The 24433-nt window shown below is 43.8% G+C and overlaps 3 protein-coding genes across 3 annotated transcripts in view; all 3 read left to right on the forward strand.

Moving 5' to 3' along the window:
- Positions 1–2776: 2776 nt before the first annotated feature.
- LOC120909501 (gastrula zinc finger protein XlCGF52.1-like) lies at positions 2777–5461 on the forward strand. The gene is made up of 3 exons (XM_040321271.1): positions 2777–2817; positions 2899–3034; positions 3893–5461. The coding sequence occupies exons 2-3, from the start codon at positions 2977–2979 to the stop codon at positions 5125–5127; spliced, it is 1293 nt and encodes a 430-aa protein (XP_040177205.1). The 5' UTR covers positions 2777–2817; positions 2899–2976; the 3' UTR covers positions 5128–5461.
- Positions 5462–14383: 8922 nt separating this feature from the next.
- Positions 14384–17455, forward strand: LOC120909502 (gastrula zinc finger protein XlCGF17.1-like). The gene is made up of 2 exons (XM_040321272.1): positions 14384–14556; positions 15406–17455. Exons 1-2 carry the CDS (start codon positions 14433–14435, stop codon positions 16443–16445), a joined length of 1164 nt encoding a protein of 387 aa, XP_040177206.1. The 5' UTR covers positions 14384–14432; the 3' UTR covers positions 16446–17455.
- Positions 17456–23191: 5736 nt separating this feature from the next.
- LOC120910517 (zinc finger protein 3-like) overlaps positions 23192–24433 on the forward strand; it is a 29158-nt gene continuing 27916 nt past the window's right edge. The window contains exons 1-2 of the mRNA XM_040322275.1: positions 23192–23226; positions 23340–23481. Coding sequence (XP_040178209.1) covers positions 23418–23481 — 64 coding nt within the window. The 5' untranslated portion in view covers positions 23192–23226; positions 23340–23417. The remainder of the gene's footprint in view (positions 23227–23339; positions 23482–24433) is intronic.

Below are 24433 nucleotides of genomic sequence, written 5' to 3' on the forward strand. Positions count from 1 at the left end.
GCCGAAGGGGAACACCCAAAACACCTTGACCTGACTGCTGCCACCCACGGCCTGGGGTGGTAACAGCACCCCAGACAACAATAGTGATCACTCACAGTCAAAAGACTATGACTAAAACGAAATCTAAATTTGATGTAAAAATTAACACTGGTGAGAAAAACGCTTATGCTCAAAAAAGCTCAATAAAAACATGCAAAAGAGCACAAAGAACAAGCTTCTTCAAGCTTTTAGGCAGAGAAATAAAAGCTCAAATGCCTGTAAAAGCAGCTTTTTTTTTGAGCTGCAGTTTGCATGATATCTTTGGGTGAAGCTACAGGGCAAACCATCAGTGCAGTAGAAAGTTCAGGAGGACCTGAAAAAAATAGTAGTTTTGTAGAGATAGGAAGTGATGTAAGGTACAGACAGGATGTGATGTCTAAGTATAAATAGGAAGTTCCAGGTGAGAGGTGAGTCGAGAGGAAGTAGAGAGAAGACATTGCTGGAACTGGCAGCTGAAGAGGTAATAAGATCTTATTTTCTATTTTTACCCAGTAATCCCTATCATATCTGTCCTCCTCTGTGACATCTTTTATCTCCAGCAGATACTGATGCTCATTTATACGTTGTACAGTTATTAAAAGGAATCCTCAGAACGAAATAAAAACATAGGTAGATGTATCACTGTATCTCCTTTCTATTTCTGCCAGCACTAAAAAAAATCCCCATCACTGTACACAACCATCTTCTCTCCAGGTCTATTCAGACCTCAGGTGATCACGGCATGGGGGTCATCATTTCATGCTCCCAACTTTGTGGGAACAGTTTGGGGATGGCCCCTTCCTGTTCCAAAATGACTGCACACCAGTGCACAAAGCAAGGTCCATAAAGACATGGATGAGCGAGTTTGGGGTGAAGGAACTTGACCGGCCTACACAAAGTTCTGACCTCAACCCGATAGAACACATTTGGGATGAATTAGAGTGCAGATTGAGAGCTAGGCCTTCTTGCCCAACATCCGTGCCTGACCTCACAAATTCACTTCTGGAAGAATGGTCAAACATTCCTGTAGACACACTCCTAAACCTTGTGGACGGCCTTCCCTGAAGAGTTGAAGCTTTTATAGCTACAAAGGGCGGGGCCAACTCAATATTGAACCCTATGGACTAAGACTGGGATGCCATTAAAGTTCATGTGCATGTAAAGGCAGGCGTCCCAATACTTTGGACAAATTTAGTGTACATTTGCATACACTTAGCCCCTTTGATTGCCCTGTCACCCAACCAGTGTCATTAGTAGTGGATTTGAGCTGCCAAGGTGACAATTTAGAAAACATTTATTCACTCCAATCCATTATATATCAATTAAAGCGGTTGTAAACCGCATAAACTTTTTTTTTTTTCCCCCAAACCTGCAATGCAAAAGGCATAATAGGCTAGTATGCACCGCATACTAGCCTATTATGAAATACTTACCTCGGAACGAGGTGTGTACCACTTACCTGGTCCACGCCGAGCAGGATGTCATCTTGCTCCGGCGTGTCTTCCGGGTATCGCCGCTCCAGCGCTGTGATTGGCTGGAGCGGCGATGACGTCACTCCCGCGCGTGCGCGCGGGAGATTTAAAATCGGCAGGGTCCGGCGATGCCGGTCCTTCAGCCGTGGATTCCCCCCTGCGCATGCGCCGCCCGCATTGCGGGGGTAATATCTCCTAAACCGTGCAGGTTTAGGAGATATTCCCCTTACCTACAGGTAAGCCTTGTTGTAGGCTTACCTGTAGGTAAAAGTCCAAATAGTGGGTTTACAACCACTTTAACGTTTCCTTGTAAAGCCTAATCAGAGATTCTGTATTTTCTCTCAGTTAGATGGAGAAGAAAAAGATCAGAACCGTCGTCAGATTAATATTTGTCTGTAGTCAGAGTCTGAACTATGGAGTAACTCTGTGCAGACTTTATTCATCACAGTACAGTCCAGATAATTCTCAATTTTCATTACTAGAAAGCAGCATCTTATAGGAAGCTCATGACTATGTCGATAAGGATGGACAAAGACCCAACCCATGTGACTGAGAGGATATTAAACCTCACCCTGGAGATCATCTATCTGCTGACCGGAGAGGTGAGGAGGATTCTGTGAGGTCACATGACATGCAACTTATCTGTTAATTTTTAATTTAGAACTAACTGAAGGAATTAGAAGGATCCTGGGAAATCTGTGATGAACCTTTTTACTGTATCTCTTTCTGCAGGGTTATAAAGTAGTCAAAATAACATCCGATGAGCCATTGCCACCCAGCAGCCGTCTTCACAGGACATCACCCATCACAGCGCCTCCACCTCACTGTCTGACTACAGAGGTAACCAGTGCCAAGAAAATTCTAGACGTCACCAAGAAGATCATTGATCTGCTGACAGGAGAGGTGAGCGGTGCCGGGAATTCTGGGACATTATCCAGTAACAGACAAGGGATGTGTCTGGATGGTGACTGTATCATTGTGTGTGTCAGGTTCCTATAAGGTGTCAGGATGTCACTGTCTATTTCTCCATGGAGGAGTGGGAGTATTTAAAAGGACACAAGGGTCTCTACAAGGACGTCATGATGGAGAATCAGCCGCCCCTCACATCACCGGGTAAGAGGAGACTTTATTGTAAAGGAGAGAGCAGTACGGAGGGTCCACCTAGATCCCCCATCATCTGATAAACACATAGAAACAATGTATTCAGTCAGTGTGTGTGTTTCCTACAGATGAATCCAGTAATGGGAACCCACCAGAGAGATGTCCCTGTCCTCTGTATTCTTGGGATTCCACACAGGAAGATCACACCATCCCTCACCATCATCAGGTAGATGGGACTGAGCATGTAGACGTAAAAATGTATTGTAATCTCTTGTTCTGTTCTACAAATGTATTCTATCATCTTTAGGGTGTAAATCTGGAAGATATCAAAGTTGAACATAAAGAGGAAGAAGAAGAGAGGTTGGTGAGTGGAGATCAGCAGTCTATGGAGGAGATGATTATGAAAAGTGAACAGGAGGAATCTTCTCTACATATGGACACAAGTAAGTAATAAATACAGAAACCAAGATGTTTTATTTGCATGAGAACAAAGTATGTGTATATTAGTAATTAAGTGGGTTAACAAAAAACAAATATCCATCAAGTACACCTCACAAAAAAATCTACTGGAGAAAAGACTAGATGAAAGGTCCATCTCCATTCCTCAATATAACGTCATGTTCCCAACAAATGAGGAGGAGATACTGAGATTGCAGGCTTGGCTGGCTTAAATCAGGTTTGGTCTCCACCCAGAGACTGGCCACATTAATCACCTTGCAGGTGGACAGACAGACATAGAGGAGGCCATATGAAAGGTCCATCTCCATTCCTCAATATAACGTCATGGTCCCAACAAATGAGGTGGAGAGACTGAGATTGCAGGCTTGGCTGGCTTAAATCAGGTTTGGTCTCCACCCAGAGACTGGCCACATTAATCACCTTGCAGGTGGACAGACAAACATGGAGGAGGCCATATGAAAGGTCCGTCTCCATTCCTCAATATAATGTCATGTTCCCAACAAATGAGGAGGGGATACTGTACACCATACAAAAGGTCCATCTCCATTCCTCAATATAACGTCATGTTCCCAACAAATGAGGAGGAGATACTGTACATCATATGAAAGGTCCATCTCCATTCCTCAAGATAACGTCATGTTCCCAACAAATGAGGAGGAGATACTGTACACCATATGAAAGGTCCATCTCCATTCCTCAATATAACGTCATGTTCCCAACAAATGAGGAGGAGATACTGTACACCATATGGAAGGTCCAGTGTGGATATACAATATATGACTAAATGGAAGATGTGATGAATACTTTTTAAAACAATTTGTTTACCAATTGCTTTCCAACAGATGGGACCTATGTCTGGAATACGGGAGAAAGACATCTTCTTTCATCTTCAGACTGTAATACGGAAGAAAATATTACTCAGAACATACATCTCAAACCTTACCATATGGAGACATCAATGGATCTCTCTAACCCTAAAGAATCGTCTGGCCAATCACATACTATTACTCCAGATGTCCATCTGAGATCGCACACTGTGGAAAGAACAATAGATCCATCTGATTCCAAGGAATCTCTATGTTTAGTGTGTGGTAACGTAGCGTTTGTTAGACATGAGAAAAGTAATACAGTTGAGCATCCCTATTCATGTGCAGAGTGCAGGAAGTGTTTCATTCAGCGTGGAGACCTTCTAAGACACACAAAAATCCACAAAACTGAGCGTCCTTTTACCTGTTTAGAGTGCGGGAAATGTTTCGGTGGAAAAGAAAAGCTTATAATACACCAGAGAATTCACACGGGTGAGCGTCCTTATTCATGCTCAGAGTGCGGGAAACGTTTCTCTGTGAAAGGAACACTTACTGTACACCAGAGAAAACACACGGGTGAGCGTCCTTATTCATGCTCAGAGTGCGGGAAATGTTTTGGTGGCAAAGAAAAGCTTATTACACACCAGAGAATTCACACTGGCGAGCGTCCTTTTTCATGCTCTGAGTGCGGGAAATGTTTCTCTGTGAAAGGAACACTTACTGTACACCAGAGAAGCCACACGGGAGAGCGTCCTTATCCCTGTTCAGAGTGTGGGAAATGTTTCATTCAGAACACAGACCTTCTAAGACACAAGAGAATTCACACGGGTAAACGTTCTTTTTCCTGTTTAGAGTGCGGGAAATGTTTTATTGATAAAGAAAAACTTACTACACACCAGAGCATTCACACCGGTGATCGTCCATATTCATGCTCAGAGTGCGGGAAAGGTTTCACTGGGAAAGGAAAGCTTATTATACACCAGAGAATTCACACGGGTGAGCGTCCTTTTTCTTGTTCAGAGTGCGGGAAGTGCTTTGCTGAGCATGGGAGACTTCTTAGACACCAGAGAATACACACAGGCAATCGTCCTTTCTTATGTTCAGAGTGCGGGAAACAGTTCATTGAAAAAAATGACCTTCTTAGACACAAAAGAATTCACGCAGACAAACGTTCATTCTCCTGCTCAGAGTGTGGGGAATGTTTCACTGGGAAGGAACAACTTGTCAGACATCAGATAATTCACACTGGTGAGAGTCCTTTGTTGGTATGAGTGCGGGAAATGTTCCATTGAAGAAGGAAGACTTTCTGCACTCACAAAGAAGAACGTCCTTGAAACTTACTAGCATTCGCTATGGCAAAACCAAACATCTTCTCCAGTTCTGCTGGATAGTCGCTGAACAATAGAAGGCGTGTGAACCCTGGATATGGTGACAAACCACATTGAAGTCTATGAGAGACAAATCTTGAGGGACGCATTAACCACTTCAACCCCGGGTAGTTTTTCCCCTTCATGACCATGCCATGTTTTGCGAAAAACGGCACTGCGTTACTTTAACTGACAATTGCGTGGTTGTGCGACGCAAGCATTATAGCGTCTACAAACTATGGGATATATACTGGAATTTGTATTCATTTTTTTTATACAAAAAATGGCGGGATGGTGACATTGCAGCAGACACTAACTGACATGTTGCGGTAACCAGTGACACTAATACAGTGATCAGCGCTAAAAAATATGCACTGTCACTGTACTAATGACACTGGCTGGGAAGTGGTTAAACACCTAGGGGGGGGGAAAGGGTTAACTGTGTGCCTAGCCAGTGTATTTGTGTACTGTGTTATTTGCTTTTACTAAGGGATCTAATGGATTTTGCAAAGCAGGAACACAAAATCCATCCCTTACCCCCCTGTCAGAACTGAGATCTGCCTTGTTTACATCAAGTTCTCTGTGTATTACTGATGATTGGGGGCAGGACCCCCACACACATACCCTCCAAACCTCATCACATAGTGGGTTAATAGGTGGTCAAATTTCACCAAGAGTGGGAGGATCTTAAGGGGCATTACATACAGATTGCAGTGTTGGGGTGTATGGGGTACTCACAGAGTGCAGGGTTCGGGGGTGAGCCAGGGCCATCTTTAAGGCAGGGCAAATGGGGAAGTTGCCCTGGGTCATCATGAGTCAGACTTGTGTTTACAAGTGATAGTGGTGGGCAGGGAGCAGAGGGCCTGAGCCAGAGGTGGGGGAACTGAGTTCCTCCAAGTTCCAGCTAAAAAAAAACGCCCTAATTGGGGGGTGCCTGAGGACATCGAGTGCCCGACACTGGCAGATCGGCTTCTGCTGTGAATATTCAAAGCAGAAAGTGGCCCAGTGGCGGGACGTGTGCGCCCTTGCAGGTGTAAGTGCAGGATCATGTATACAGTTGTGTTCAAAATTATTCAACCCCCCAATGCTGTAAAGGGTTTTAGGGAATTTAGTGTACATTTGTAATTGTATTCAGAATGAAATCCTACAAGGACTTCTTAAAGAACCATATGCAACTAAAATGACATCAATTGGTTTTGTAATACAGTAGTCAATGTTTCTTTTGTGAATTCTTCATTTACACAATTATTCAACCCCCTAAAGACTACCACTCTGAAGAACAGAGGTTCATTGAAGTGTTTTCAATCAGGTATTGAAAACACCTGTGGATGTCAGGGAGCAGCAATAAAGCCTAATAAGCACAAATTAGGCAGCTTTAAAATGACTGTGATACTCAGCTCCTTCTAGACATTTACTGGTGTGGTTACAAACATAGTGAAGTCAAGAGAATGGTCCAGGAAGACAAGAGAAGAGGTGATTACTCTTCACAGGAAGGGCAATGGCTATAAGAAGATTGCAAAGGTGTTAAACATACCAAGAGACACCATAGGAAGCATCATTTGCAAATTCAAGGCAAAGGGCACTGTTGAAACGCTACCTGGTCGTGGCAGAAAGAAGATGCTGACTTCGACTGCTATGCGCTACCTGAAGCGTAGAGTGGAAAAAAGTCCCTGTGTGACTGCTGAGGAACTGAGAAAAGATTTGTCAGATGTGGGTACTGAAGTTTCTGCTCAGACAATATGGCGCACACTGAGTAATGAAGGCCTCCATGCCAGAACTCCCAGGCGCACCCCCTTGCTGTCTCCAAAGAATAAGAAGAGTCGACTGCAGTATGCCAAAAGTCATGTGGACAAACCACAGAAGTTTTGGGATTGTGTTCTGTGGACTGATGAAACAAAATTAGAAGCCCATGGATCAACGCTATGTTTGGAGGAGGAAGAACAAGGCCTATGATGAAAAGAACACCTTGCCTACTGTGAAGCATGGCGGGGGGTCAATCATGCTTTGGGGCTGTTTTACTTCTGCAGGTACAGGGAAGCTTCAGCGTGTGCAAGGTACCATGAATTTTCTTCAGTACCAGGAGATATTGGATGACAATGTGATGCAGTCCGTCACAAACCTGAGGCTTGGGAGACGTTGGACCTTTCAACAGGACAATGATCCCAAGCATACCTCCAAGTCCACTAGAGCATGGTTGCAGATTAAAGGCTGGAACATTTTGGAGTGGCCATCGCAGTCACCAGACTTAAATCCGATTGAGAACCTCTGGTGGGACTTAAAGAAAGCAGTTGCAGTGCGCAAGCCTAAGAATGTGACTAAACTGGAGGCTTTTGCCCATGACGAATGGGCGAAGATACCCGTAGATCACTGCAAGACACTTGTGTCAAGCTATGCTTCACGTTTAAAAGCTGTTATAACTGTAAAAGGATGTTGTACTAAGTACTAAGATTGAATGTCACTTGGGGGTTGAATAAAACTGATAATGATGTGAGCACAGAAAAGACATTTGTGGTTATTTCATTATAAATGTTATGTTATATTTGTCTGACCTACACGTGCCTCTTTGATTTAATTGTAAGCAGGATGACTGAATGATCAAAATCAATGTCAAACTGGCCAAAACAATCAATTTCAGTGGGGGTTGAATAATTTTGAATACAACTGTATATACATGATTCTGCATAGGAGAGCCGCCCTGTAGCAGTAAAACTGCTGTGGGGGCGGACGGCAAGTGCCGTAAGATGTATCAAAGCAAGAAAGACATTTACAAAGAAAACAAAAATACCAATTAAACTGATCCTAAATGACAATTCCTGTATGCTTAGTTCTGTTTTTAAACCAGGGATTGCCTTTACCAGCTATACCAGACCCTTATCCTAGATGAGGGTCTGCTATGTATTTTAAGGGGTACCCCATGCAAAAAAAACTGTAGGTTACCTTCCAAAATTAATACAAGATCCTTGGGATGGATGGCAGTGTCCTACCCCTACCCCTCTTGAACCATACTAGGCCACATGCCCTCAATAGGAGGGGGGGGGTAACTTACTAGGAAAGCCCCCCACTTTCCTTGCAATACACTTTGTCCCCATGTCGATGGGGACAGGAGCCTCTTCAGCACATTCCTGTCACCATTTTTGGTTTGACGTAGTAGTATTTGATACTGTATTAAATTGTATTGTAATTGTACTGTCTGCCCTTATGCGGTAAAGTGCTGCGTAAACAGATATATAAGTCCTGTATATTAAAAATAATAATGTAGCACTCTCTAGTGTGGTAAATTTATTTCGTATGACTCATGGTAGCTGTGTGAGTCTTTAATTAGGTCAGAGTGAAGAAATATCATCAGCACACCAAGGATTCCTTAAAAGGGTCCAAAGCTTTAATTTCAAGGTCACACGGTACATATGCGGCAACATTTCAGATCCACGCAGGGCCCCATCATCAGCCATTTGTGTTTTGATCTTGTAATTAGGTCTGTTTACTGCAGTTCAGGGTGAGTGGCTCTACAAGGTACAGTTGTGTTCAAAATCATTCAACCCCCCAATGCTGTAAAGGGTTTTAGGGAATTTAGTGTACATTTGTAATTGTTTTCAGAATGAAATCCTACAAGGACTTCTTAAGGAACCATATGCAACTAAAATGACATCAATTGGTTTTGTAATACAGTAGTAAATGTTTATTTTGTGAATTCTTCATTTACACAATTATTCAACCCCTTAAAGACTACCACTCTGAAGAACAGAGGTTCATTGAAGTGTTTTCAATCAGGTATTGAAAACACCTGTGGATGTCAGGGAGCAGCAATAAAGCCTAATAAGCACCAATCAGGCAGCTTTAAAATGACTGTGATACTCAGCTCCTTCTAGACATTTACTGGTGTGGTTACAAACATGGTGAAGTCAAGAGAATGGTCGGGGAAGACAAGAGAAGAGGTGATTACTCTTCACAGGAAGGGCAATGGCTATAAGAAGATTGCAAAGATGTTAAACATACCAAGAGACACCATAGGAAGCATCATTCGCAAATTCAAGCCAAAGGGCACTGTTGAAACGCTACCTGGTCGTGGCAGAAAGAAGATGCTGACTTCGACTGCTGAGCGCTACCTGAAGCGTAGAGTGGAGAAAAGTCCCCTTGTGACTGCTGAGGAACTGACAAAAGATTTGTCAGATGTGGGTACTGAAGTTTCTGCTCAGACAATACGGCGCACACTGTGTAATGAAGGCCTCCATGCCAGAACTCCCAGGCGCACCCCCTTGCTGTCTCCAAAGAATAAGAAGAGTCGACTGCAGTATGCAAAAATCATGTGGACAAACCACAGAAGTTTTGGGATTGTGTTCTGTGGACTGATGAAACAAAATTAGAAGTGTTTGGGCCCATGGATCAACGCTATGTTTGGAGGAGGAAGAACAAGGCCTATGATGAAAAGAACACCTTGCCTACTGTGAAGCATGGCGAGGGGTCAATCATGCTTTGGGGCTGTTTCGCTTCTGCAGGTACAGGGAAGCTTCAGCGTGTGCAAGGTACCATGAATTCTCTTCAGTACCAGGAGATAGTGGATAACAATGTGATGCACTCCGTCACAAACCTGAGGCTTGGGAGACGTTGGACCTTTCAACAGGACAATGATCTCAAGCATACCTCCAAGTCCACTAGAGCATGGTTGCAGATTAAAGGCTGGAACATTTTGGAGTGGCCATCGCAGTCACCAGTCTTAAATCCGATTGAGAACCTCTGGTGGGACTTAAAGAAAGCAGTTGCAGTGCGCAAGCCTAAGAATGTGACTGAACTGGAGGCTTTTGCCCATGACGAATGGGCGAAGATACCCGTAGATCGCTGCAAGACACTTGTGTCAAGCTATGCTTCAAGTTTAAAAGCTGTTATAACTGTAAAAGGATGTTGTACTAAGTACTAAGTTTGAATGTCAATAAAACTGATAATGATGTGAGCACAGAAAAGACATTTGTGGTTATTTCATTATAAATGTTATGTTATATTTGTCTGACCTACACGTGCCTCTTTGATTTAATTGTAAGCAGGATGACAGGATGATCAAAATCAATGTCAAACTTGGCAAAACAATCAATTTCAGTGGGGGTTGAATAATTTTGAATACAACTGTAGGTCTCTGGATATAGAAGCTTTGAGAAGCTTCTGGAAGTTAGTGGGTGGAGACCAGGAGGTCCTGATCTGCACACTTGAGGGAATTTGACCAACCCCCAGGCAAAGGGCCTATGTGGGTGGCTAGGTCAGCCCTTAAATATGGTGGAGCTTGGCCAGCAGGGAAGTTGGGCAAAAGATGGAGTGCTGAGGTTGCTGTCGTGTGGCCTGGGAGGGGAACCCCAGGTGTGGGGGCTCTGCCATTACCTTTTGACATCCAGGCTGGCATGGGAAGATCTCATGAGTTGGAAGCTTAAACAGGAGTCTTGCCCAGTGCAGCGGAGAGCAAAGGACAGCGTGAGAACCTCAGCATACAAGGGGAAAGACTGCCAGACGTAACGTACTTTCCAACGACAGCGCTGTGCTAAATCCTGATCCCTCATCCTGTGGAGTCCTTCAGAGCAGCCAGGTGGGCTGGTAGTATCTACAAGTGTGAGGACTGTGTGAGGTTCTACTGAGGAGACACTATACTCCTGCATACAGTTTGGGACTTTGTGCTATTTCACTAAAGGGGACTGAGAGCTCCTGGTTTGTAAAGAACTTTGCCACTGATTCATGGAGACTGATTATTGTGAAGGGAGTACAGTACAGGGTCTTAATTTTTTTGTACATAGAGAAGGAAGTTGGCCTTGTCTGTTGTTCTTCAAGTCAAGTTGGCCATCCCATAATCCCTATACCCTATCCGAGTGGTTTTCCCAAATAAAACAACAAAAACAAACCCATGAACTTATTTCTTTGTGTCTGGATGCAAGTTGGAAATGCATGTTGCCTGGCTGTGCAGGAATACAGTGAAACCTTGGAATGCGAGTAACGCAGTTAACGAGCGTTTCGCAATACGAGCACTGTATTTTTAAAAATCCTGACTCGGTTTGCGAGTGTTGTCTCGCAAAACAAGCAGGATTCAAACCAAAGCGGTGTGCAGTACGGCGTTTAGCCTGAGGTAGGGGGCGCCGGAGCCGTTAGAAAATGCTCAGGAAAACACGGAAATACTCAGTTCCCAGGCCTTTCCAAGGTTTTCCGTGTTCAGCCGAGCTGTCCTCGGGCCTTTCCGAGTGTTTCCACGCGCCCCCCACCTCTGGCCACATGCGGTATCTCATGCCATTGAAGTCAATGTGGAACAAATTATTTTCGTTTCCATTGACTTCTATGGGGAAACTTGCTTTGATATGCAAGTGCTTTGGATTACAAGCATTCTCCTGGAACGGATTATGCTCGTAATCCAAGGTTCCACTGTAGTGGGAGTCAGTAACCAGCGGCTCCTGCAGGGTTAACGCTACAATAATAATGAGTTTTATTATGCTATCAAATTGTTGTTTACGTTATCTTTTTTCATGGCTTTGGTTTTAAACTATTTATAATCTGGTTGCATAATAAAGCATGCTACAGAATTAAAGAATGAGGCTGCAGAAATAGATGGTATACCGTGAAGTGAGCAGCACTTTCTGCCTTCTCCACAAACTGGAAATCTCAGTGGAACACACAGGAAGTGATGTAAGGTAAAAAACAGGAAGTGATGTGAGCAGCAGACAGGAAGTGATGTAGGCTTTTAAACAGGAAGTTCCGAGTGAGAGGTGAATCGGGAGGAAGTAGAGAGGAGGCATTGCTGGAACTTGCAGCAGAGGAGGTAATAAGATATTATTTTATATTTACATATCTCTGCTTGGCAGTATGTTATTGGAGTAGGGATGTGTACAACGTAGTTGAGTTTACCGTGAGCAGGGTTCAATAGACACGACCCGAACCCCATTGAAATCAACAAGAGCCGAATGCTAAAAATTGGTTCTGGCCATTTTCTAGGCTAATAGAGATTGTAAAACAACTGGCATATGGTGGTGGGCACTTGGGGAACAGATACCAAAGCAAAAAAAAACGAAAAAAGTTTGTCAGGGAGAAGAAAGAAAAATGGCATGGGGTCCTCTCAAATTTCATACCAGGCCCTTTAGGTCTGTTTCTCTTATTTGCAAAGCTGCCACGTGGACTTCAGTTCACGTGTTTAGGATCTTCCAGGTGGATGTTCAAGCCTCATCTGGTGCCAGTTGTGTAAGGTGCTACAAGCTGCTCTCGGAGTCTGTCGAGCCCTGCATGTCCTGTTTGATATTTGAGCCTTTTACAGGGTTGTCGTCGCATCCCTTGTGGCTGATTAAGGTGGTAACTAAACTCACTTGGTGCCTTATCTGCATTAAATTAGCATCAGAACCTGTGTAAATCATGTGTTTGGGTTTGTTGAGATGAAGGGGCAACCCTAGCCTGTTGGCATTGCTTGCTTTGCTGCCCACCTCTCAGTTGGACTGCTTTTGGACCTCCCGGTCCTAATAATTTAACCAATTCACACAAATCGCTGTACCCGTACGTTGGTAATTTTGACGCTAAATATCGTTGTTATGGCAGCAGCTAACTGCCATAACTCGGTATTTTTGGGAATGGCATGCATTTCTCTTTAAGGAAAAAGTGGTCTCCACAGCGGATTCACCGCAAGATACATTTTATCGGTGGCAGGAGAGGTGACCCCCCCCCTCCCTCTGCGCTCCGGTCTTCTCCCCTACTTGCTGGAGCCGTCGGTAGCAGCGGAGTTGATCGCCTGCTGTCATCTCACTGCCTGGATGCCGAGTGAGGGGAAGATGGCCCCTGCTCGGCTCTATAGCGTTGGAGGGCAGAAGCGACAACAAATGTCATTTCCACCCAATACTCTTAAAGGAGATTTTTTTCTTGTTTTTTTTTTAACCACTTAACCCCCGGACCATATTGCTGGTCAAAGACCAGAGCACTTTTTGCAATTCGGCACTGCGTCGCTTTAACTGACAATTGCGCGGTCGTGCGACATGGCTCCCAAACAAAATTGGCGTCCTTTTTTTCCCAACAAATAGAACTTTCTTTTGGGGTTATTTGATCACCTCTGCGGTTTTTAGTTTTTGCGCTATAAACAAAAATAGAGCGACAATTTTGAAAAAAAATAATATTTTTTACTTTTTGCTGTAATAAATATCCCCCAAAAATATATAAAAAAAAATAGTGGCCTGCGCGAGAGCCGACCGTATAGAATTATGTAGGAACTCTATGCGGACATTATTTATCCCAGTACAGTCCATATAATTCTAAATGGTTAATTTCTCTACAGAAGGGAGCATCTCATGACTACCTCAAGGAGAATGGACATGGACCAAACCCATGTGACGAGGAGGATATTAGACCTCACCCTGGAGATCATCTCCCTGCTGACAGGAGAGGTGAGGAGGATTCTGGGAGGTCACATGACATAAACACGGACCTGACTGGAGGGGTGGGGAGGATTCTCAGGAGTCTGTGGTGATGATGGTAAATATCCCTTTACACAGGACTATAAGGTGGTAAAGAAAACATCTGATGAGCCCTTAACACCCAGCAGCTGTCTTCGTAGAACACCCATCACAGCGCCTCCACCCCACTGCCTGACCACAGAGGAAACCAATGCCAAGAAGATCCTAGAAGTCACCAAGAAGATCATTGATCTGCTGACAGGAGAGGTGAGCGGTGCCGGGAATTCTGGGACATTATCCAGTAACAGACAAGGGATGTGTCTGGATGGTGACTGTATCGTTGTGTGTGTCAGGTTCCTATAAGGTGTCAGGATGTCACTGTCTATTTCTCCATGGAGGAGTGGGAGTATTTAGAAGGACACAAGGATCTCTACAAGGACATCATGATGGAGAATCAGCCGCCCCTCACATCACCGGGTAAGAGGAAACTTTATTGTAAAGGAGAGAGCAGTACGGAGGGTCCACCTAGATCCCCATCATCTGATAAACACATAGAAACAATGTATTCAGTCAGTGTGTGTGTTTCCTACAGATGGATCCAGTAATGGGAACCCACCAGAGAGATGTCCCCGTCCTCTGTATTCCCGGGATTCCACACAGGAAGATCGCACCATCCCTCACCATCATCAGGTAGGTGGGACTGAGCAACTAAAACTCAAAATGTATTATAAGCTATGAAATCATATTCATATAATGTCTTGTTACTTTTTATATATGTGCTTTATCATATTTGGCATTTAGGGTGAAAAAGTGAAAGACATGAAAACTGAAATTAAAGAAGAAGAAGAAGAGAGGTTGGTGAGTGGAGATCAGCAGTCTATGGAGGAGGAGGAGATGATTATGAAAGCTAAACAGGAGGAATCTTCTCTACATATGGACACAAGTAAGTAATAAACAATAAGTCTAGGTTCACTTATGAATTGCAAAGGAACCGCACTGCATTCCTGACAAAAGGTCCATTTTCGTTCCTCAATATAACGTCATGTTCCCAACAAATGAGGAGGAGATACTGTACACCATATGAAAGGTCCATCTCCATTCCTCAATATAATGTCATGTTCCCAACAAATGAGGAGAAGATACTGTACATCATATGAAAGGTCCATCTCCATTCCTCAATATAATGTCATGTTCCCAACAAATGAGGAGGAGATACTGAGATTGCAGGCTTGGCTGGCTTAAATCAAGTTTGGTCTCCACCCAGAGACTGGCCACATTAATCACCTTGCAGGTGGACAGACAGACATGGAGAAGACCATATGAAAGGTCCATCTCCATTCCTCAATATAACGTCATGTTCCCAACAAATGAGGAGGAGATAGTGTACACCATATGAAAGGTCCATCTGGCCTTCAGGAGAAAGATCAAGACCCATCTCTTCTGAGGGCCCAGGGAATGGATACCAAGCGCCCAGAGGCGATTCAGTTTGCATGTGTTGCGCTATAAAAGTTTCTCACTCGCTCATCTCCATTCCTCAATATAACGTCATGTTCCCAGCCAATGAGGAGGAGATACTGTACATCATATGAAAGGTCCATCTCCATTCCTTAGTATGATGTCAATTTTTTATGTATATTCATATTTTGAGGTTTCAAATGCAACCATTTGTATTTCTGAGCTCTGAAAATCTGTTGGACGTGTGTGTGTATTTTTTGATATATATATAATTAGAGAGAGATATATAAAATGAAAGAATACTCATAACAATTGTTCACAAACTGTTTTCCAACAGATGGGATCTATGTCTGGAATGCCACAGAGAGCCATAATCTTTTATCTATAGACTGTTATGACGAAGATAATGACATCACCCCATTTTCTACAGGAATAAATTCTATCACCCAAAACGCACAACAAAGACTTTACCATTTGGAAAGATTAATGGACCCCCCTAATCCTGAGGAATCTTCTGATAAATCTCTTCCCAGTTTTGGAACAACCTTACATCCGCATAACCCCAAGACATCTCTAAGTTATGGCGATCACACAGGAGAAAGTTCATTGTCTAGTTTGGCATGTTGGAACACAGCACTTGTTAGACACGAGAATAGTAACAAAGAGCGTCCTTATTCATGTCCAGAGTGCGGGAAGTCTTTCGTTCATCAAGGACACCTCATAAGACACAAGAGAATTCACATGGGTGAGCGTCCTTTTTCCTGTTCAGAGTGCGGACAAAGTTTCATTAAGGAAACAGAACTTCAAAAACACGAGCGAATTCACGTGCGTACGCCTTCTTTTCCCTGTTCAGTGTGCAGACAATGTTTCATTAAGGTAACAGACCTTCTAAAACACCAGAGAATGCACATGGGTGAGCGGCTTTTTTCCTGCTTGGAGTGCGGTAAGTCTTTTAATCGTAAGGGAAAACTTATGATACACCAGAGAAGTCACACAGGGGAGCGTCCTTTTCCCTGTTCAGAGTGTGGAAAATGTTTCTCTGAGAAAGGAAAACTTGTTATACATCAAAGAATTCACACAGGTGAGCGTCCTTTTTTCTGTTCGGAGTGCGGGAAATGTTTCACAGACAAAGGAAAACTTATTAGACACCAGAGAATACACACAGGTCTGCGCCCTTACTCCTGTTCAGAATGTGGGAAATCGTTCATTCAGAAAAATGACCTTCTGAGACACCAAAGAATTCACACGGGGGAATATCCATTTTCCTGTTCAGAGTGTGGGAGAGGTTTTAATGTGAAAGGAAAACTTCGTAGACATCAGAGAATTCACGCGGGTGATCGTTCTTTCTTGTTAAGGGAGCAGGAAATGTTTCAATGAGAAGGAAGACTTGCTGTACATCAGATATGTCACACAGAAGGGTGTCCTTTTTTTTGTTCGGAGTGTGGGAAATGACCACTGAGAAAGGAAGCCTTGTTGAACACCAGACTTGTGGTACACAGTTTCAATACTGTAGAAGACATGTTGGCAGGTTTGCAATACACAACATCTGATGAATGAGGTGACTGGTAGGCGGTGTGGCGACAGTCACCTAAGAGGCATATGAAGGAGGTCCAAGGTAGCAGCTCAGGTCCCTACACTGTTCCTCCTCCACCATAACCTTGCCCTATCCTAAACACACTGTTCCTCACTAGCAAGTTTGTGTCCCTGACTTTGCCAACTGTAGTGGGACAATGGAATTTATTAGCACTGCCCTCACTAAAGATGGCTGCCAGGGTCATCCAGTGCAGCAGCATCCAAACGGATGACTGCTACCCTGATGATGTCTACGGAGGCCTCAGAGGAACAAGAGTTGCTATTTTCCTGTGCATAGCAGCGCCACCTGTGCAGGGAGGCTGAACTACACCTATCTTCAGGCCTTTTTGTCTTTTTGGATACTCTATAATGTAAAAAAAAAAAATCAGCAGTGAGATTGGGAGCCCCTCATATTAGGTGTGACAAGTACAAAGATCTGTGTATTCTTGATAAAAAGCAAAACACAGAAGATTTGTAGTCCGAAGATCTCATCTTCTATAGCGGCAGATTGGTGGATTGGTCTAAGTGGTGAAAAATGTGACTCACGTCATATTGGGGTTTGGTAATAAAGTCGATTTGCAGATGATTTTAATGATAGTAATAACAAAACAGCATTGACATTTTGTTCCACCCTCATGCAGTTGGTATCATAGCACTAAATTGTGGTAAAACATGGCAAATCAAGGGGCAACACAGTGGTGATTAATGACAGCAAGTGTTTAGGAAATTGGAGAATTATGACAATACATGAAAAATCCTACCAAAAAAAAATGGCAATGTCTTTAATACATACACTATAAAATGCAGGAACGGTTTTCTGGTCTGTCTTATTTTTGCATTCTGAAAAATGTGTACAAGGATCTAGCCTACTTGAAGAAGTTAAAGATTAATGTAAAAAAGCAATACTTAGTATCTAACAAGGATTTGCACGCTTACATCAGTGATAACGAATGGTGGACATCTTTAGATTGGTGGTAAGCAGAAAAAAAGCACACCTACTGTCACAGTTAGGGGTCAGGCTTGAAGACAAGTAGCTATAGCAGTAAAGACTAGCAGGTTAGGTAAAGAAGCAGGTCGCCCTTACATGTGATGTGGGCTCACCGGAGGTGCAGAGTCTAAGCACTAACCAGTGTTTACCAGACCTCTTAATGGTGATGATGGGCTTTTCTGTGTGTTAGTACTAGGTCGCTTTTCTCAGGATTGTCCCACCAGTTGATGAGCAAGCCGGGGTCCAGTAGCACATATTGCAGGTAGGGATCAAGCAGGAGCATAGTCAGTAAACAAGTCAATGGTCGGTAACAATTGGTTGCAGGTTGGGATTAGGCAGTAGTATAGTCGAGGAACAATCCAAAGGTCGGTAGGAAGTGGTTGCAGGTTGGGATCAAGCAGAAGTGTAATTCATGAACAAGCCAAAAGGTCCATAACAAGTGGTTGCAGGTTGGGATCAAGTGAAAGTGTAGTCGGAAAACAAACCAAAGGTCAGCAGCAAGTAGTTGCAGGTTGGGATCAATCACAAGCGTAGTCGGGGAACAAGCCAACGGTAAGTACAAGTGGTTGCCGGTTGAGATCAAAGTGTAGTTGAGAAAACAAGCCAAAGGTGTCAGGAACAGGTGGTTGCAGGTTGGGATCAAGTGAAAGCGTAGTCGAGAAACAAACCAAAGGTCGGGAACAGGTGGTTGCAGGTTGGGATCAAGCAAAAGCGTAATCGAGAAACAAGCCAAAGGTCGGTAACAAGGGGTTACAGGTAGGGATCAAGCGAGAGTGTAGTCAAGGAACAAGCCAAAGGTTAATAACAAGTGGTTGCAGGTTGGGATCAAGCGAAAGTGTAGTTGGGGAACAAGCCAAATGTCAGTAACAGGTGTAGTCAGTAAAAGTGTAGTCAAATAACAAGCCTGTCAGCTGCAGAAAGCACAATAATCTGGCCAGCAGGAAGTGCAGAGACATGGCTTAAAGTGGTTTAAACCCACTACAAAAAAAAATAGTACAGATTCATGAGCAAAATTAAGAAGTATGAGAAATCAAAAGAGGAGGCACTCTTCATCATCACATGACATGTATACCCTGATGAAGTCACGTGACATTGTGACGCAACGGGAAGGGAGGAGGAGCCTGTGACATTATTCCGCGGACTGGAAGTACACGAACCGGACTTATATTGTTTATTATTTCTTGCTGCTAATACAATGCATAAATGCAAATGGACACAAGACACGGATATATATTTTACTTAACGAACATTTTACTGAATGAACTGTTTATTTATATATATTGTGGCGAGGCGACCCAATTTCAATGTGTGTATTAGCACCTTCAGACGTGATGATTGCCCACAAAAGACAGACGTGATGATTGTCCACCTGTGGGCTGGGTTTATATTCCCCTCTGGAAGAGAGCTCAGTGCTTGCACTTGGAGACAGCTCCACCCTGCAGGCAGGAGGCCTGGTCTAGGAGTCGGGAGGATTTCAGGTGGAGAGAGACAGGAGGTCTCTAGGAGTCTAAGGCTGCAGGTGACAGTCTGAGCATGCATGTCCGCAGGAGGCCGAGGTGACCTGCGACCGAGCAGGGCAAAGCTGACCAAATAAGATCCAGGAGGGAGTTTGAATAAGCAACAGTGAGTAAGCCAGGAGGCTGAATAAATATATATATACTGTATATATATATATACATTGTTTTAAAAAATGTAAGGAACGTTTAATCAGAACTCCGGGAGGGGTGTATACAGAGGGCGTTGTTAATCAGTTTCAGCTGCTTTGCTGTTAATTAGTGGGAATGCTTGGCAGATTAGTTAATCTTCCCTCTTCCTGCACCGCGGTGCTTGTGCTTTCTAACCTACACCGCACAGACTCCTGGGAATGTAGTGCCATAATTTCCCAGGAATCTGTGCACTCCCAAGTCCCGAAAAATCCAGGGGGTGGAGGAGGAGAACAGAGGGGGGACACGGCGGCAGCATGGAGGGGGACACGGCGGCAGGACACGGCAGTAGCACGGAGGGGGGACACAGCGGCAGCAAGGAGGGGGGACACAGCAACAGCAAGGAGGGGGGACACGGCGTTATCTTCGTTGTCATAACAACGGGGCGGGACGTTCCTCCGCCGCCGCCCGTTGTTATGACAACAGCACACACAATCGCTGCTACGACCGGCGCTCTAATGCAGGCAGGACATTGCGGCAGCAAGGAGGGGGGACACGGCGGCAGCAAGGAGGGGGGACACGGCGGCAGCAAGGAAGGGGGACATGGCGGCAGGACACAGCGGCAGCAAGGAGGGGGGACACGGCAGCAGCAAGGAGGGGGGACACGGCGCTATCTTTGTTGTCATAACAACGGGGCGGGACGTTCCTCCGCCACCGCCCGTTGTTATGACAACAGCACAAACAGTCGCCGCTACGAGCGGCGCTCTAATGCGCACGCGCGAGATTTACAGCTTACCCAGCATGCACATCTCACCGAGAACAGTAAAAAAAATGCACTGGGCTTCAATTGCCCACACAAGGAATGGAAACGGCCATAGCATACAGCACAGTAAAGGAGGTAAGTTTTTTTATTAATTTACAAAACAATGTGGTATGTTTTATAAATTACAATGGGATCTTTAGCTACATAATATTTAAATGGCCAAAAAAAAAAAAAAACGTGACCGGAGCTCCGCTTTAAAGAGGTGGGGGAGAAGTAGGCCAGGTAAAAAAAAAAAAAAATCTATATATATAACTGTACTCTTCCCTTTTTTTAATTATTATTATTACTATTATACAGGATTTATATAGTACCAAGAGCTTGCACAGCGCTTTACAACAGGAGGGCAGACAGTACAGTTATATTACAATTCAATACAGGAGGAATCAGAGGGCCCTGCTTGTTAGAGCTTACAATCTAGAAATGAAGGTCAAGTGATACAAACGGTAATAACTATGGGGGGATGATCGGACAGATTGGGGTAGGGAGTTCCACAGGATGGGAGAGGCTCTGGAAAATTCCTTGAGGCAAGCATGGGAGGAAGCGATAAAGGAACTAGAGAGAAGGAGGTATTGGGTGGAACGAAGAAAACAATTAGGTTGGTATTTAGAGACCAGGTTTAGTGATGTAGCTGGGGGCTGAGTTGTGGATGACAATGTAAGTTGTTGTCAGTATTTTGAATTTTATTGGTTGGGTGAGTGGAAGCCTGTGGAGGGATTGGCAGAGAGGAGTAGCAGACACAGAACAATTGGTAAGGTGGATGAGCTTGGCAGCAGCATTCATGGTGGACTGAAGGGGGGCTAGCCTATGTAAAGGTAACTGCACTGCACAAACTGATAGCAATATATAAATCCTGAAAAATAATAATTTCATATCATGGTATTTAAATTTATTCAGTAGTAAGTATTCATATACTATCACATTCCTGTTTTTTATCAGAAACAATTGAGTACTGTCCGTGATACCTTTTTTATTTGCACTAAAATACCATTTCTCAGGACAAGCTGTACCCCCTTCTTCTTTTATTATAATTTTTATATTGTTTATGTTTTAAATGTTTGCCAATCTGGTTGTGTAGTAACAAATGCTATGTAATTGAAGAACAAGGTCGTGGAGAAAATGTTAAAACATGACATGATAAGAACGGCAGTTTCTACATTCTCACACATGGTGGTAATCTCTCTTAGAGAGCATGGAACGCACAGTCAGGGGGTGATGTAAGGTGCAGACAGGAAGTGATGTAAGGTACAGACAGGACGTGAGGTAGCAATATAAATAGGAAGTTTCCGGAGAGAGTTGAGTCGGGAGGAAGTAGAGAAGAGACTACAACCAGCAGCAGAGGAGGTAATAAGATATTATTTTATATTTACACCTAGTAATCCACTCCGTCATGTGCGTTCTCATAAAATAATGGACACCATGTATTCTCTGGATCAGGATATGGGGAGGAAGAAGACTGAACTACATTACAAAAGGACGTCAATTTTGTTTGGGAGCCACGTCGCACGACCGCGCAATTGTCAGTTATAGCGCCGCAGTGCCAAATCGCAAAAAGTGGCCCAGTCATTTATCAACAAAATGGTCCGGGGCTTAAGTGGTTAAAGCAGCTTGGGAATTGGTGGGTCCCAGCAGGGTTTAACAGTGGATATGTTGGCTAGGTCCAGGTGCTGAGACAATCAGTTTCTTGGCAATTCAAACCTAAATTAAAAGGTTTTTAGTTAGAGTTGAGCTATAAAGGGATATCTGGTTTACATTAAGTGAGGTTAAATGTTCTTTAAAGCGGTAATGAACCTCTGGGGAAAAAAAAAAACCCTGCAAGACAATGGCATAATATGCTAGCATGCAGTGAATACTAGCATATTATGAAATACTTACCTTAGAATGAAGTCCCCACAGCGGCGCCTGGACGCTGCTGAGGGAGCCAACATGTTCCCCCAGTGTTCCTTCTGGGTTCACGGGCCCCTGCGCTGTGAGTGCCCGGAGCCGTAGTGACATCACTCCAGCGCATGCGTGCAGGAGTACTCAGTTCCAGCAAGAAGCTCTGAAGTCGCAGCAACGATATGCCGGACCTTTAGAGCCCATGCGCCACTGGCATCAGCGGCTACATGAAGGGTGAATATCTCCTAAACGGTGGCCGTTTAGGGCATATTCATTTTACCTACAGGTATGCCTTATTTTAAAGGCTTACCTGTAGGTAAAAATAACAATGCTGGGTATACAACCACTTTAATATCTTAAAGGAAGCAGTTTGAGGTTTACGAATTATGGAGGAACTCTGTGCAGACATTATTTATCCCAGTACAGTTCAGATAATTCTCAGTTTATTATCCGTCTACAGAGGGGAGAGTCCTGTATAGATGAGATGACCACATCAGTAAGGATGAACAAAGACCAAACTCATGTGCCTAAGAGGATACTAAACCTCACCCTGAAGATCATCTACCTGCTGACCGGAGAGGTGAGGAGGATTCTGGGAGGTCACATGACATCACTCTTATCTCTATTAATAAAACACAGAGCTGACCGGAGAGGTGAGGAGGATTCTGAGAAATCTTTAGTGACAATTGTTACTTTCTCTATATACACAGGATTATAAAATAGTGAAAAAAATACCTGGTGATCCATTACCACACATCACAGTGCCTCCATCTCACTGCCTGACAACAGAGGTAACCAGTGCCAAGAAGATTCTAGAAGTCACCAAGAAGATCATTGATCTGCTGACAGGAGAGGTGAGCGGTGCCGGGAATTCTGGGACATGATCCAGTAACAGACAAGGGATGTGTCTGGATGGTGACTGTATCATTGTGTGTGTCAGGTTCCTATAAGATGTCAGGATGTCACTGTCTATTTCTCCATGGAGGAGTGGGAGTATTTAGAACGACACAAGGATCTCTACAAGGACGTCATGATGGACAATCAGCTGCCCCTCACATCACCGGGTAAGAGGAGACTTTATTGTAAAGGAGAGAGCAGTACGGAGGCTCCACCTAGATCCCCCATCATCTGATAAACACATAGAAACAATGTATTCAGTCAGTGTGTGTGTTTCCTACAGATGGATCCAGATGTCCCCGTCCTCTGTATTCCCGGGATTCCACACAGGAAGATCACACCATCCCTCACCATCATCAGGTAGGTGGGCCTGAGCATGAAGACCTAAAAAAATAATTCTAAGCTCCAGATGATATTCTTCTGTATTCTCTTTTTCCTTCTTATAAATACATTGTATCATCTTTGGGGTTTAGGATGAAGAACTAATAGACATCAAAGTTGAGATTAAAGAGGAAGAAGAAGAGAGGTTGGTGAGTGGAGATCAGCAGTCTATGGAGGAGGGGGAGATGATTTTTAAAAGTGAACAGGAGGAATCTTCTCTACATATGGACACAAGTAAGTAATCAACTTTAAATGCAGTTCCTTTTACTTCTAGGAGTATATATTATGTGTATTCAAATAATGTTATTGATTAACAAAAGACACATAAATATCAAGTACACCCCACTAAAATGACCATCGATTCAGATGAAGGAAGAAAACACAATTCTTCCTAATTCCAGATGAAAGTCAGATAAGACCGTCTGTCTCCATTCTTCACTATAACATCATGTTCCAACAAATGAGGAGGAGATACTGTACACCATATGAAAGGTCCATCTCCATTTCTCAATATAACGTCATGTTCCCAACCAATGAGGAGAAGATACTGTACACCATATGAAAGGTCCATCTCCATTCCTCAATATAACGTCATGTTCCCAACAAATGAGGAGGAGATACTGTACACCATATGAAAGGTCCATCTCCATTCCTCAATAGAACATTGCCATGTTATACTGTACACATGAGGTCATCAGGGTCAGGGTCTCAGGGATTACCAAAAAATTCTTCAGTAGATCTTCAAATAGTCCCCGCTCGTGCTGTACATTCCATCCAAGCAGCGGTGGCATCACTTCTGGCTTTTCATTGGCACAGAGAAACCAGAAGTGAAGTCGGGAGGGAAAGCAACACCCACGTCCAACATAAACACAGCAAGAATGAGCATATGAGAGTGTAGAGGCGCACTCCACAGTGCCACAAAGCATTAGAAAACCTGCAAATGAAGCATCTCGCCTGCAGTCACAGGATTGCATTGGCGTCATGCTTCCCATAGTGCACTGTGTCTGGCACCCACAGTGCAATTAAAGCACTTTATTTTTTAAAGGGCCCGTTTTTTTTCTGACCAGCTTTGGGGGGGCGGTGCCCCCTATGAACGGACCGACACTGGTTCCCAACAAATGAGGAGGAGATACTGTACACCATATGAAAGGTCCATCTCCATTCCTCAATATAATGTCATGTTCCC

The sequence above is a fragment of the Rana temporaria genome, chromosome 8 (assembly GCF_905171775.1).
Source record: "Rana temporaria chromosome 8, aRanTem1.1, whole genome shotgun sequence".
Taxonomy (NCBI): Eukaryota; Metazoa; Chordata; class Amphibia; order Anura; family Ranidae; genus Rana; species Rana temporaria.